Here is a 15587-nt window from a genome sequence, read left to right as displayed (position 1 = left end):
TTTCAGTAAAGGGGAGTTTATTTATTATTTTTACTCTGCTGTTTAGCTGAAAATATAAAGCCCAGAGTGGCTTTCACGAGATACAATATAAAACACGCCACAGAGGAAAATGGGATGACAAGGAAAACAACATGAGGAAAACAACCAATTCTTTAAAACCACATTCATTCCATTAACTGTGTTCCATTAACTTTTTGCATTAGTTGGGGGCTTATGGGATTGAGAGATGTGCAACTGTAAATATCTCCTCTTTTCCATTTAGTTAGTTGTGAAGAAGAATATTATCTGAATGCAGAGCGATAGCTTAAAGGAACAAGCTTCTGCATTGTGCCTGCAGCCTTGGAAGAGTGAAGCAAGTGCTTCTAAGATGAAAGAGCTGCTTTTAAAAAGTAATGTCAGAAGTGTATAGGGTGTAATTCAGCATCACGGTGTTACGGACATTCGGTTCTGCAAACATTGCAGCTTGCCAGATAGAATGATATCCCTGAACGTTATTCTGGATATTTTCTCAAACCCCTCCCCCCCCAAAGCCAATTTTGGGCATGTGGAGTGGTGGGAGCCCTGTTACACTAGCAGAAGTCCTTGCACAGGGCTTCTGCTGATGGGGCACTTTAGGAACCCTGTCCCTATTGAGTATGCTGCATATTTACTGTTAGGTAAAATGATGCAGGAACGTTTCCTTGCCGCTGCCTCATAGAATAAATCACTTAAATTAGTGTTTCTGAAATGACAACTGTATAGACGACTCTGTAGGCACCTAACAGTACACATACTTTGCTGCAGTTCTTTGAAGCTATACAATCAATTCTAGGTTAATAAATGTGTCCTCAAACCTCTTTTCTGTAGGGTGCCTTGTATTGCCTTCTTGGAAACCACAGTGGGGTGTGCCTGGCAAATCTTCATGACTGGGACTGCATTGTCCAAACCTGGCCTGCAATAGTCTCTTCTGGACTTAGCAAAGCAATGTCTCTGGAAAAACCATCCATAGTCCGACTATTTGATGACCTTGCAGAGAAGATTCATCGGCAGTATGAAACAATAGGATTGGATTTTACAGTAAGCATGAAAGATCTTCTTCACTAAGCAACTGTTAGGAATAACTGGGTGAAGGGATTGCCAGCGGTTGCGTGATGATCCTGGAACCCAGTAGCGGCATGTGCGAGTCTTGAGGGTGGGCCACCAGGGCCAATCAAACTGGGTTCAAGGTAGTGCTTCATTCATTCCTGCTTCCAACGTTATGCCGGCAGAGTGATTGCCGTCATGAATGAAAACCGTTTGCATGCTAGGCAACCAAGTAATTTTTGTGCACAAAAATTAAACGGTTCCCCCAGGATTCGTGAAACTGGGGGCTCAGGACAGTATGCCAGCAGAGAAATGTGATTTACCATCCAGAATAGACCCTGCTCGGTTTTTGTGTTCCTGCTGGACGATTGTGCTGCCAGTGGTAATACACAAAATGGGTCAAATAGGTTTACATCTGGTGCAGGGCTTGCTATGGAATGGATGTGCTACAGTCAAGGAGCTTCCAGATCAAAACAGCAGGCAGTTGCTGCGTTTTCATGGGTGACGCATCAGCAGATCTTTGTAACCTGCTCTGGGAGCCTTTTTTGGTTGCAAAGCAGAGGGAAATACCACAGGGACCCATGAAGAGGCATGTATGAGGCCCACACTTTAAACCCCTGTCTGCACTTACCATGAAACTCACAGCCCAGATACTGTGGGAAGCACATAGCTGAACACCCAGGTACATGCAGCAGTGGTGAATTGTGGAGCTACTCGCAGCATGAAGAAGCCCTTATGACATGTGTTTTGTTACGTGTTGGGGAGCCGCAGCTAATGATTTAATTCTGTATTGTTTTTAACACTCGATTGGGAGCCGCCCAGAGTGGCTGGAGAAACTCAGCCAGATGGGCGGGGTATAAATTACAAATTATTATTCTTATTCTTACTCTTATTCTTATTATTAATGACTAGGTGCCTCTAAGATAATTACTACAGGAACAGAACATTTGGATGGTTGTTATATGAGGTGTTTCTGACAGGGATGTGAAAATACAACTTTTAAAGCATTTGTGCAGTTACAGTTTTCAAAAAGGCCAAATTCCTTTGGGAGAGTGGAGAGGAAGATGCAGTGCAGAGATACTGTATTTTTCGCCCTATAGGGCGCACCCGCCCATAGGGCGCACCTAGTTTTCAGGGGGGGGGGGAAATCAAGGGAAAAAATATGATCCCCCTCCCCGCCCCGCAGCTCTGTGCGCTACTCCAAGACCTTCTCCCTGTTTTTGCGGGAGGTGGCGGAATTCCCCCACCTCCCGCAAAAGCCCACAGGAGCTGCGCGTGACTCCTGCGGGCTTTTTGACCAGGAGGGAGAAGGGACTGAAACGGCCAGTCAGTCCCTTCTCCCTCCTTGGGGAAAAGCCCCCAAGAGCGGCGCGCTCTTTAAAGGCTGTGCGGCATCCTGCAGGCTTTTCTACGAGGTGGGGGAATTCCCCCACCTCGTAGAAAAGCCAGCAGAAGCCGTGCAGCCCGTTTAAAGAGCGCATGGCTTCTGCGGGAGGTGGGGGAATTCCCCCATCTCCCGCAAAAGCCCACAGGAGGGAGAAGGGACGGACTCGGCCAGTCAGTCCCTTCTCCCTCCTTGGGGAAAAGCCCCCAAGAGTGGCACGCTCTTTAAAGAGCGCGCAGCTCCTGCGGGCTTTTCGACCCAGCTTGTGGGGCTGGTGGTGGGAGGAAGCGCTGCTTTCCCCCACCGCCAGCCTCAAAGAGCAGACTCTCCTGGCTTCAGTGAAAGCAACGCGAAGCCTCCGGAGCGCAGGCTTCGGAGGCTTCGCATTGCTATCGCTGAAGCCAAGGAGCCTGCATTTGCCCCATAGGACACATGCACATTTCCCCTTCATTTTTGGAGGGGAAATGTGCGTCCTATAGGGTGAAAAATACGGTACGTAAATGATCACAAAAATTAAGGAATGATGCTCCAAGTAGGGGCTAGGATTAGTGGGCTTTTGGAATATTTCTCCAAAAGCAGTATTATTCATTTGATAGACTGAATATATATTTTAGAGAGTTTTTTGTGTGGCAGTGAAGGTCTTTTGAATCCATAAAACGCCGCGTGTTTCCCTAGGGAGGAATGTCCTTGTTCTGTCAGAGACTTAATTTGCATCTCCCTACTTTGCCAGGTTCCGGAGAAATGTGTTGAGGTCGCTGTTCTCATGCAGAAGTCGGGGGTTCTGCAGAACAACTGGACGAGTCTTAGTTCAGAGGAGCTCCAACAGGGAATTCAGCGACAGAAAGAAAGGAATGCTGAGTCCTCTCAGTAAGTGCACCGGGGCCATAGAATAAAATTAACATTTTATTTAACTTTGCAATAATATGTCTTAACTATTCATTTTATTTTGCAGTAAAATAAGTAAATAGCTAGAAATTTCACTTTTCCAGAATGTATATAAAGCTTAATTTGCTGTTCACCAGTTTTTGCCTCTTTTGCTTCTAAGAAAAAAATGACTGTCTTGTCTGTTCATGAACACTTCAACATGTCTGGGTTGATAGACAAACTGGAAAATGTGGTGCTCAGTTTAAATTTTTCTTGTAAGGCACCTTGTGGTAAGTCTTTCATATGCAGCGGCTACCACAAAGAATTGTATTATTTTAGCAGGTAGCAGAAGCAGAGGAGGCACACTGCATGTTATTGAGGACCTAAATGATTAATATCGGAATGTTTCTTTTCATTTTCAGAAACTATGAAAACCTGATTAACAAGCTGTTAGATTGTGTGGATCAAAGAAATCTGTAAGTATGCATGTTTCATTTCCAAAATGTAAATCATTCTCTGGCTTTGAGAGACTTTTAGACAGGATTGTGAGATTATTCTATGTGATTCTTTTCCCAGTCCCCATTCTAAATTCTGTGGCAGATAAAACAGTTTTCTTTCAAGGTTTCTGTTCGTATAAAAGGGAATCAAAAGAAGATTGAGCCCAGATATTTTGACACACGACAGCACCACTCCCCCACAGGTCTTACGGGATCAGAGCTGAATAATGTGATAATTTAACTCAGGGACAGGGAACCCGTACCCTCCCCAATGCTGTTGGACGCCAAACACCTACCAGCCCTAGCCAGCTTGACCAATGGTTAGGGATGATGGCATCTGTAGTCCTGCATGTGCTGAGTCACAGGTACTCCACCCGTGCTTTAGCTAACAATAAATTCTGAATGTTTTGCTCAGTACCTGCTTCTGAGTAGATTGCATTTTTGTTGTAAATTGTCTGAAGATGGATCATGGTACCATCTCTTGACTCTTCATGTTTTTCTTTTTAACAATGTCCTTATCTTGAAGTAAATCCCCAACTCATTGAAAGTCCTCATTTGGGCATTATAGAAGGCTGCAGAAGTGTTGACCTTCAAATGCTGTTGACATTCTTCATCTTCCTTCCCCTATGGGGATTTATTTTTTAAAAATTTTGGAAACTCCATGCCTTTAAGTACATTATGATTAATCGTATCTTACAGTCTTACGCAGGAGTTCGGTTCCAGTGGTTCAGTGTATAAGCAAAACCGTGTATACTCAAACCCTTGGAAGGGAAAGCTTTTAATGGTTAAGGGAACATTATAAGGGAAGCTTTTTAATGTTTAACAGACTACTGTATTTTACTACTTTGTTGGAAGCCGCCCAGAGTTGCTGGAGAAACCCAGCCAGATGGGCAAGGTAGAAATAAATTATTATTATTATTATTATTATTATTATTATTATTATTATTAAACCCCTGTGTGAGCATCCTGGGGCTTCCAGAAGTGGCGTAATGGCTCCAGAAGCCCTGAGATGCTCTTGCGAGATCTCATGGAAGCATCCCAGTCCCAGTGAGATGAGGGAGCCTTGCTTCCTGAGTAAGGCCCTCCCCTCACAACGACTCCGCATTTAATTTGTGGGGTTTCAAACAGCCGGCCTTCGACTAATTTTAAGGTGGTGTGTGTGGTAGTAGAGATATGTGCAATTCTAATATCGAAACTATCGCATCTTATATGCATTTAACTTGGACAATTTCAATTGCATATATCTCTACTACCACACACACCACCTTAAAATTAGAGCTGTTGTAGTGCAAATGAGAGTTGGGCCTCTTGTGTGCAAACGCTGGAGTGGAGAGCTGTTAACAGTGGCCGGAGGAATTGGTTTGGCTCTAAATTGTGCTTGATAACTGCATTCATTCACTCTGTCCCAAAAGGCTATTTGATTCCATTTCCTCCCTTTCCTCCTCAGCCCCTGGAAGTTTGAGCACATTGGTGTCGGTTTTCTGTCCCTGCTGTTAAGAGACGACAGGGTGCTGCCTCCGAGAGCCATCAAATTCTTTGTGAAATGTCTCAACCACGACGCCCTAGTGGTTCGCAAGGTAAGAAAATGGCAAATGGATTTAAATGGTTAGTTGCCAGTACTGATCCCATTCCTCTTAACCCAAAGGCAAAGTGATACCTGCTGCTGTTCTTGTAAATGAGATTAATATGCATTTTGCTTCCACACTGCCATGTCCTGGGCAAAGGTCAAACTTGGTGGACACATGCTGGCTTGCTGATTTGCCCAGTGTGCAAAGGAAACCACTTTGCATAACTCACACCACTGACATTCCCTTTTGGACTTTCACTGCAGCCCAAAGTGAAGGGATGAATTAGGCCTTAATAAAAGGTAAAGGTAAAGGTACCCCTGCCCGTACGGGCCAGTCTTGACAGACTCTGGGGTTGTGCGCCCATCTCACTTAAGAGGCCAGGGGCCAGCGCTGTCCGGAGACAATTCCGGGTCACGTGGCCAGCGTGACATCGCTGCTCTGGCGAGCCAGAACCGCACACGGAAACGCCGTTTACCTTCCCGCTGGTAAGCGGTCCCTATTTATCTACTTGCACCCGGAGGTGCTTTCGAACTGCTAGGTTGGCAGGCGCTGGGACCGAGCAGCGGGAGCGCACCCCGCCGCAGGGATTCGAACCGTCGACCTTTCGATCGGCAAGTCCTAGGCGCTGAGGCTTTAACCCACAGCGCCACCTGCGTCCCTTTAGGCCTTAATAAATCATTACTAAATCATGGGACGCAGGTGACGCTGTGGTCTAAACCACTGAGCCTCTTGGGCTTGCCAATCGGAAGGTTGGCGGTTTGAATTCCCACAACGGGGTGAGCTCCCATTGCTCGGTCCCTGCTCCTGCCAACCTAGCAGTTCGAAAGCACGTCAAAGTGCAAGTGGATTAATAGGTACCGCTCCAGCAGGAAGCTAAACGGCGTTTCCGTGCGCTGCTCTGGTGTCAGTGTTCCGTTGCGCCAGAAGTGGCTTAGTCATGCTGGCCACATGACCCGGAAAAACTGTCTGCAGAGCGGACAAACACTGGCTCCCTCAGCCTGTAAAGCGAGATGAGCGCCGCAAACCCAGAGTCATTCACGACTGGACTTAACTGTCAGGGGTCCCTTTACAGTGGCTCTCCGGGGTCTTAAGGAGAGATCTTTTCCATCACTTGTTGCTTGGTCATAGAATCATAGAGTTGGAAGAGACCACAAGGGCCATCGAGTCCAACCCCCTGCCAAGCAGGAAACACCATCAGAGCACTCCTGACATATGGTTGTCAAGCCTCTGCTTAAAGACCTCCAAAGAAGGAGACTCCACCACACTCCTTGGCAGCAAATTCCACTGTCGAACAGCTCTTACTGTCAGGAAGTTCTTCCTAATGTTTAGGTGGAATCTTCTTTCTTGTAGTTTGGATCCATTGCTCTGTGTCCGCTTCTCTGGAGCAGCAGAAAACAACCTTTCTCCCTCCTCTATGTGACATCCTTTTATATATTTGAACATAGCTATCATATCACCCCTTAACCTCCTCTTCTCCAGGCTAAACATGCCCAGCTCCCTTAGCCGTTCCTCATAGGGCATTGTTTCCAGGCCTTTGACCATTTTGGTTGCCCTCCTCTGCACACATTCCAGTTTGTCAGTGTCCTTCTTGAACTGTGGTGCCCAGAACTGGACACAGTACTCCAGGGGAGGTCTGACCAGAGCAGAATACAGTGGCACTATTACTTCCCTTGATCTAGATGCAATACTCCTATTGATGCAGCCCAGAATTGCATTGGCTTTTTTAGCTGCCGCATCACACTGTTGGCTCATGTCAAGTTTGTGGTCAACCAAGACTCCTAGATCCTTTTCACATGTACTGCTCTCAAGCCAGGTGTCACCCATCTTGTATTTGTGCCTCTCATTTTTTTTGCCCAAGTGCAATACTTTACATTTCACCCTGTTAAAATTCATCTTGTTTGTTTTGGCCCAGTTCTCTAATCTGTCAAGGTCGTTTTGAAGTGTGATCCTGTCCTCTGGGGTGTTAGCCACCTCTCCCAGTTTGGTGTCATCTGCAAATTTGATCAGGATGCCCTTGAGTCCATCATCCAAGTTGTTGATAAAGATGTTGAATAAGACCGGGCCCAAGACAGAACCCTGTGGCACCCCACTAGTCACTCTTCTCCAGGATGAAGAGGAACCATTGATGAGCACCCTTTGGGTTCGGTCAGTCAGCCAGTTACAAATCCACTGAGTGGTAGCATAGTCAAGACCGCATTTTAGCAGCTCCTTTACAAGAATATCATGGGGCACCTTGTCAAATGCCTTGCTGAAATCGAGATAGGCTACATCCACTGCGTTCCCTTCATCTACCAGGCTTGTAATTCTGTCAAAAAACAAGATCAGGTTCGTCTGACATGACTTATTTTTCAGAAATCCATGCTGACTATTGGTGATCACAGCATTCCTTTCTAGGTGCTCACAGACTGTTTGCTTAATGATCTGCTCCAGAATCTTCCCTGGTATTGATGTCAGACTGACTGGGCGGTAATTATCTGGGTCCTCTCTTTTCCCCTTTTTGAAAATAGGGACAACATTTGCCCTCCTCCAGTCTGCCGGGACTTCGCCTGTTCTCCAGGAATTCTCAAAGATGACTGCCAGTGGTTCTGAGATCACATCTGCCAGTTCTTTTAATACTCTTGGCTGCAGTTCATCTGGTCCTGGAGACTTGAGTACATCTAAACTAGCCAAGTATTCTTGTACTATCTCCTTAGTTATGCTGGGCTGTGTTTCCTCTGCTGAATCATTTGCACCAAATTCTTCAGGTCGGGCATTGTTTTCTTTATCGGAGAAGACTGAGGCAAAGAAGGCATGGAGGAGTTCAGCCCTTTCTGTGTCCCCTGTTTGCATTTCACCATCTTCTCCTCTGAGTGACCCCACTGTTTCTTTGTTCTTCCTTTTGCTATGAACATACCCATAAAAGCCTTTTTTGTTGCTTTTTGGTCATTGGATGCCAGGCATTGAAACTGGAGCCTTTTCATAATATGATAAGCTTTTTCATAATACGATAAGATCAAAGAAACTAATCTAAATAAAAACCAAAAACAGGGGGACAGAGAAAAGAAACAGCAAAGGAAAAGATAGAAAAAAAGAAGTGAGGAGAGAAAAAGGAAAAATAAAAAGTACTTCCGATTTTCTGCCTGTCAGTCACATGAAAAAAATTACTCAAAATATTAACTCAAGAATGGCATCCAACTGATCTGTTTTCTGTGAGGCAATACTTTTCACAATCTTCCAACCCAAATGACTCGTATTAATTTGTTTTCCTTTTACACAAAAAGTCCAAAAGAGGTTCTCCAACTTCAAGCCTTCCTTATGCAGGACACAAGTTCCTCCACTGAACTCTAGTCTCTTCCTCACTGAACCACAGGAAGCATAGGGTGAACCATTAGGAGAAAATAAACGAGAAGATTTGTGGGTCAAATTTAGTGCTGTGAAGGAGGGGGGTGAGTCCAGCTTTTATGCTTCCTTTTACAGTTACTCAAAGCCGCTGGGTAAACCAGAAAGTTATTTTCCTTGGGATTGGATGAAAACGTGGGTGCAGATTGTTTTGGAAGGACACCACTTCTTCCTATGGATCAACAGGCAGGAGTCCACTCCTTGCGTAGTTCTGTAATATTGGGCGTGAGGAAGGGAGAGCAGCTTTCTTTTTTAAGATAGCAATGAAGCAGTTGCTTGCACTGAATTTTTAAAACACATGAGCTAAACTTTTCTTTTCCTTTTTTCAAAAAAGATGGCGATTTCTGCTGTGGCTGGCATCCTCAAGCAGCTGAAGAGGCCTCACAAGAAGTTGTCCATCTGCCCGTTCCAAATCAGTAAGTCTTCTGAACAAAAACGCTTGCAAGCACCGAGTTGCTTTCCCCCCATGAAGTTGTTTTTTTAGTGTGTATATGTGAACTATGTACTGTGTTATATAGGGGGTGTCAGATTTCAAGCTTGCAGGATCTATTTTTCTTTCTACTGGAACCCTAAGATCTATCATTCAGAGCAGGAAACAAAATGGCGGCTTGAGGATGGGTGGAGACAGTTGCATGCTTCACTCATTGAACCGTACCCTAGATCAGGGAAAGTGGGGCCAGGTAATGTAGGGCCCTCCAGAAGTTGCCGGTTATCGAAGCTTAAAATCTTTGCAATAGATCTTTGCTGCAGGGAGTTTTGTCCCCATTAAAGTGCCAAAGATGGAACCCTACAGTCTTCCCAAGATGGTAAATCCTGGTGTTCTTCAGCGACAAAGGCAACGATTGAGCTAATTTTCAGTAAAGCCCATGGTAATATTGTACATTTTGATGGGCTTTTTATACTTGTGCTTGTTTTTTGTTTTAATTATTTTAATTTGACGAAGTAAAGAGAAGTTAGGTTCGTACTGCAGGTTTAGTGGTTTTATTGTCATCTGAAAGCAAACTGCATGGCTTTCCTTTATATAGAAAATGTAGATCGCCCAAGAAATTCTCAGATTTCTTCTGGAAATTCATGTGAAAAGGGTGGGGGGAAATGGTATATATACAGATTCTTAAAACTGACTGTCTTGGTTTTTTTAAAAAACCTGATTGTTGATGACAGGCGGTATATAAATTTGATAAAGAAATAAAATAGTTCCAATCACAGGAACTGATTCACAGGATCAATAATATAACAGTTGCTTTCTCTTTTTGTGTGTGTGAGCAGGTGGAGCCCCTCAGCTTCCTGAGATCAGGGCCGGCGACAGACCTGACAACCAGTGGCTGCATTATGACAGTGCAAGGTTACCAAAGACTAAAGAAGCTTGGGAGGCCTGTCGTTTTGTGGAGAAAACACACTGGGGTTACTACACCTGGCCTCAGTAAGTACTGGCTTGTCCCGTCCCCCCTCCTCTGGTGAACCTGGAAGGGACTGGGGCACAGATGGGGAACCTGTAGCCCTCCAGGTGTTGCATCATCATGGAACCACCGGTTGTGCTAGTGGAGGCTGATGGGAGTTGGAGTTCTAGGATTTGTGGAGGGCCACATGTTCCCCCTTGCGGGACTTAAAGCTCCCTTGTTGCCTCTGTCAACAGCCTTCTAACGGTTGTCTTGCTGGTATAACAACAACTAGTAGTAGTAGTACTTACCGTATTTTTCGCCCTATAGGACGCACTTTTTCCCCTCCAGAAATGAAGGGGAAATGTGTGTGCGTACTATGGGGCGAATGCAGGCTTTCGCTGAAGCCTGGAGAGCGAGAGGGGTCGGTGCGCACCGACCCCTCTCACTCTCCAGGCTTCGCGGACCTCTCCGCAAGCAGGGGGAGTGCTCCCGCTGCTTGCCGAGAGTTGCCTGCATGCCGAAGCCTGCGCGCGCTGAGATCAGCACGTCCAGGCTTCGCGGACCTCTCCGCAAGCAGCGGGAGCCAGCACTGGGCTCCCACGGCTTGCAGAGAGCTGCCTGTTTGGGGACTGGGGTCGGGGGAAGCTCGGGCCTCCCCCGCCCCAGCCCCGTGCCTGGGGGGGAAATATTTTTCCCCCTTTATTTCCCCCCCCCCAAAAAAAAAAACTAGGTGCGCCTTATGGAACGGTGCGTCCTATAGGGCGAAAAATACGGTATATCCAGCCCATCTGACTGGGTTGCCCTAGCCCCTCTAGAAGACTTCCAACATAATAAAAACACAGCAAAATATCAAGCATTACAAACATCCCTATACAGTGGTACCTCAGGTTACATACGCTTCAGGTTACAGACTCCGCTAGGTAAAGGGTAAAGGGGACCCCTGACCATTAGGTCCAGTCGTGGCCGACTCTGGGGTTCATCTCACTTTATTGGCCAAGGAAGCCGGCGTACAGCTTCCGGGTCATGTGGCCAGCATGACTACGCCACTTCTGGAGAACCAGAGCAGTGCACGGAAACACCGTTTGCCTTCCCGCCGGAGCGGTACCTATTTATCTACTTGCACTTTGATGTGCTTTCGAACTGCTAGGTTGGCAGGAGCAGGGACCAAGCAATGGGAGCTCACCCCGTTGCAGGGATTCGAACCGCCAACCTTCTGATTGGCAAGTCCTAGGCTCTGTGGTTTAACCCACAGTGCCACCCGCATCCCGACCACAGACTCCGCTAACCCAGAAATATTACCTCGGGTTAAGAACTTTGCTTCAGGATGAGAACAGAAATTGTGCAATGGCAGCGCAGAGGCAGCGGGAGGCCCCATTAGCTAAAGTGGTGCTTCAGGTTAAGAACAGTTTCAGGTTAAGAACAGACCTCCGGAACAAATTAAGTTCTTAAGATAGTTGTTGTTTATTTCCATGACATCTGATGGGAGGGCATCAGGCCCTCTACATGGTTCCCTTCAGGCAGTGAGGAAACCGCCAGAAGACTCTTGGAACTGGACCGCAGTGTCCGGGCTGAACGATGCCAGCGAAGACATTCCTTCTGGTATACAACAGTATACATACTCTGCTTATTCTTGTTTTGGGGCAGCAGCAACATTATTTCTCCAATATACCTTTTAAACATATTCAGCTCTTTGGAGTTTGATCTACCTAACACATTTTGCTACAGTGAGTTGCGGTGGGGTCTAAATTTTGATTTGGCCATGCTACCTTTTAAAAAATAACACGTTAGAGCTCTGTAGAAGCTTGCCTCCCTTTGTCATTGCTATACTGGAACAGTGACCCAGGAAATGCTGTACCTACATTTTTTGTTCAAAAATATTGAAACCTATCTTGATTACTTTTTTTTCTCTTCACCATTTCTAGAAATATGGAGATTTATGCTTCTGCTGAAGAGCAACCAAAGCTTGGGAGGAGTAGAGATGAGCTTTCAGAGGTGAATGTGATATTTTAAAACTCCACTGAAAGTATTTCCTGGGACTGATTCAAGCTTGAGCATATATATATATTTATTCCTGTTGTGATTGTGCATGTTTGAACGATTCCAAAGCCCAAATGTGTAATCTGGATTCCACATAGAAACCTAGGCAAAATAAGAATGCAATTAATGACTTCCCTATACACCAAAAAACTTTTTGGTAAGCTCCATGGTTATTCTGATCGTGTTTCACATTATCCTGCCTGCCCCCCAACATGGTGATTCACTTTATAAATGATAAATGTAATAGCTTGATCATTTTCCCTAATGGGAACATTAGTTAAAACAGCTGCTACACAGGTTCTCTTGACTGTGTCGCACATGTGTTTTTAACAATAATTGCAACATGAAGCGATTCTTGCATGGGCCATTATAGAATCTCATTTATGTGACCCAGTGCACGTCAAAGAAGCCATAAGCAACGGCTTGCCATGAATTCGTGTTACTTGTTCCCATTTGTGCCCGCCCTTCAGTTTTCTTTCCCAAGTCAGGAGGCACTCAGTTTGTTTCTCTCCATAAAAGCGATGAGCAGCCATTCAAAAAAAGTTGATGATTTCTGGCCACCCGTGGATGCTTTGGCTATTACTTTACTTCAAAGGTGGCCAACTTGGTGCTCTCCAGATGTTATTGGTCTGTATTTCCCATCAGTCCCAGCCTGGATCACCAGTAGTCAGGGGTGATGTAGACCAAAAAATTATCTGGAGCACACCATGTTAGCTATACCTGTTTTCAGTGCACCACCCTGGTTTATGAAGCATGTGGGTTGTCTTGTCAACTCAAAATGATTGCTGAACCGAGGATGGAAAAAAAAATTCCTTCCAGTAGCACCTTAAAGACCAACTAAGCTGGTCTTTAAGGTGCTACTGGAAGGAATTTTTTTTGAACTTAGTTGGTCTTTAAGGTGCTACTGGAAGGAATTTTTTTTGACTATGGCAGACCAACACGGCTACCTATCTGTAACGAGGATGGAAAGTTAGCAAAAGGAAAAGCACTGCTGTAGAAAGCTACACAAGGTCTTTCAATGCTTAAGATTTAAGAGTATTTTGTCCTTGCCAGGATTCTGAAAGTCTTGCAGTTCTTCTAATGAGCCTGGAAAAATGAGGCTGGTTCAAAGGTTGTCAATTGAGTTGCAGCAACTGATGTCCTGGCTCTGATTAATTTCACAGGAACCCAGATTTCTATTGGTATTTGCACATTATGAAGCTGCTTTGAAATGAGCTGCACTCGTGAATAACGTTTCCTTTGACCCCAAATGCCTGTTTTTGTTAAGGTGTCACATATCTGAGACCATAAACTATGCAGACTTTTTTTCCAGGATGATGCCTGACTGTTGTACGAACCAAACAAGGCCTTTTAGTTTCATTGTGCTCTTGTTTCTTCTTCTTTTTTTACAGGCGGAACAGGTCATTTATGATCATTTTTCTGATCCAAAATTTGTTGAGCAGTTAATCAAGTTTCTTTCTTTAGAAGACAGAAAAGGAAAGGATAAATTTAATCCTCGCAGATTTTGCCTCTTCAAGGTAACCAGTTATCTATTTCTTTGATTAGTTACACCTTCTAGAAAATGATAAAATCCTTGGCAAAAAGCTCTATAATATATGACCCATGCAGTTAAATTTCTGTATTCCGCATATTGGTCCAGTTCGGACAATTGAACCAAGGTCTCTTAAACCATAGTTTATGAAGCTGTGAATGAGTGCCATAATGACGTTGTCCTTAGCCCCTCTATTAAAGGGAGGTGGCACTGTGGTCTAAACCACTGAGCCTCTTGGGCTTGCTGATTGGAAGGTCAGCAGTTCGAATCCCCATGACGGGGTGAGCTCCCGTTGCTCTGTCCCAGCTCCTGCCAACCTAGCAGTTTGAAAGCACACCAGTTCAAGTAGATAAATAGGTACTGCTGTGGCAGGAAGGTAAACAGCATTTCCATGTGCTCTGGTTTCCGTCACAGTTTCCCGTTGCACCAAAAGCGGTTTAGCCATGCTGGCCACATGACTCGGAAAGCTGTCTGTGGACAAACGTTGGCTCCCTCAGCCTGAAAGCAAGATGAGCGTCACAACCCAATAGGCACCTTTGACTGGACTTAACCGTCCAGGGGTCTGTTGCCCCCCCCTTTTAGCCCCTCTATTCTTCTTTTTGCTTACCTCTTTGGAGCTTATTTTCTGACTTGTATTGAGCCAGATTTTTCATTTGCAGGCAACCCAGAATCTACTGTGCTTATATTCATTGTATTGCCTTCTGTAAGACTTACATTGGGGGGGGGGGGGCAGAGAGAGAGAGACTCTATATCCACAGCAGATGGTCTAACTATTCAGCGGTTTGACATTCTTCCTGATGGCAAATTCTTTCTATTGTCTCCTGTGGCAGACGGATGGCCACTTAAAAAGAGACCCTATAAAAGTGGCAATATATGCTTTTGGGGAGCTTGCTTGCAAATATATTTGGAGGGAAATGTTGAAAAATATAATTTCATGCACCTGTGTAGGAATGTGCAAATGCAGGGGGGTTCTCTCTTATTCCTGGGGGGGGGGGGGGTGGCACAGAACTGCAACACTGGTCACTGTTGCTTTTCTCTCATTCATGGCTTATGCATCTTTTAAAGTTAAGACCAGTACAGTGGTGCCTCTGGTTACAAACTTAATTCATTCTGGAGGTCCGTTCTTAACCCGAATCCATTTTTAAGCTGAGGTACCACTTTAGCTAATGGGGCCTGCCACACCGCCACTGTGCGATTTCTGTTCTCATCCTGAGGTAAAGTTCTTAACCCAAGGTACTACTTCCTGGTTAGCGGAGTCTGTAACCCAAAGTGTTTGTAACCTGAGGGGTTTGTAACCTGAGGTACCACTGTATCCTAATCTATGTCTATAGCACGCCTTATTTTATTTTTAATACAACTTTGGAAAGTGTGCATTGTATTAATGGATGGGAAAGTACCACTTTTGATTATATTTTTCATGCGTTTTCTAGAATTAACACTTTGGAACAGTTAAGTTAGGAGTTGTGCAAGCCCTTTTCGTAAAAGGGATGAGTTTAAAACTAAACCATGAGTCTTGTTTTAACAGGGCTTGTTCAGAAACTTTGATGATGCCTTCTTGCCTGTACTGAAACCCCACTTAGAACGTTTGGCAATAGATTCTCACGAAAGTCCCCAACGATGCATAGCTGAAATTATAGCTGGTGTGATAAGAGGATCTAAGCATTGGACATTTGAAAAGGTAGTGTGTACTTTGCTTAATTTTTGCAAAAAACGAAACAGCTGCGCATGCACAAGGATTACCACTTTCTCACCCCCCTGCATGTCCCCCACGCTGTCCGCCAAATATGATCCGGAGGTTTGTGGAAACCCCCAGAACAAATTTAGGAAAAGGGCCATTGCGCAACCAGAGAGCCTTGTCCTGACGGAACTACTTTCTCAGCGCTTTGT

At 45.1% G+C, this 15587-nt stretch overlaps 1 protein-coding gene across 4 annotated transcripts in view; it reads left to right on the top strand.

The window, feature by feature from the left end:
• Positions 1 to 15587, top strand: part of PSME4 (proteasome activator subunit 4) — an 85304-nt gene that overhangs the window by 53389 nt on the left and 16328 nt on the right. For all 4 annotated transcript variants that reach the window (XM_083732997.1, XM_083732996.1, XM_083732999.1 and 1 more), the window contains 9 exons: positions 847 to 1056; positions 3177 to 3313; positions 3733 to 3786; positions 5255 to 5384; positions 9088 to 9169; positions 10020 to 10173; positions 12055 to 12124; positions 13561 to 13686; positions 15226 to 15378. In XM_083732997.1, coding sequence (XP_083589123.1) covers positions 847 to 1056; positions 3177 to 3313; positions 3733 to 3786; positions 5255 to 5384; positions 9088 to 9169; positions 10020 to 10173; positions 12055 to 12124; positions 13561 to 13686; positions 15226 to 15378 — 1116 coding nt within the window. The remainder of the gene's footprint in view (positions 1 to 846; positions 1057 to 3176; positions 3314 to 3732; positions 3787 to 5254; positions 5385 to 9087; positions 9170 to 10019; positions 10174 to 12054; positions 12125 to 13560; positions 13687 to 15225; positions 15379 to 15587) is intronic.

Source organism: Podarcis gaigeae (genome assembly GCF_964106915.1).
Source record: "Podarcis gaigeae genome assembly, chromosome: 3".
NCBI lineage: Eukaryota > Metazoa > Chordata > Lepidosauria > Squamata > Lacertidae > Podarcis > Podarcis gaigeae.
Note: the sequence above shows the minus strand (reverse complement) of the source record. Positions and strands in the feature narration are given on the sequence as shown.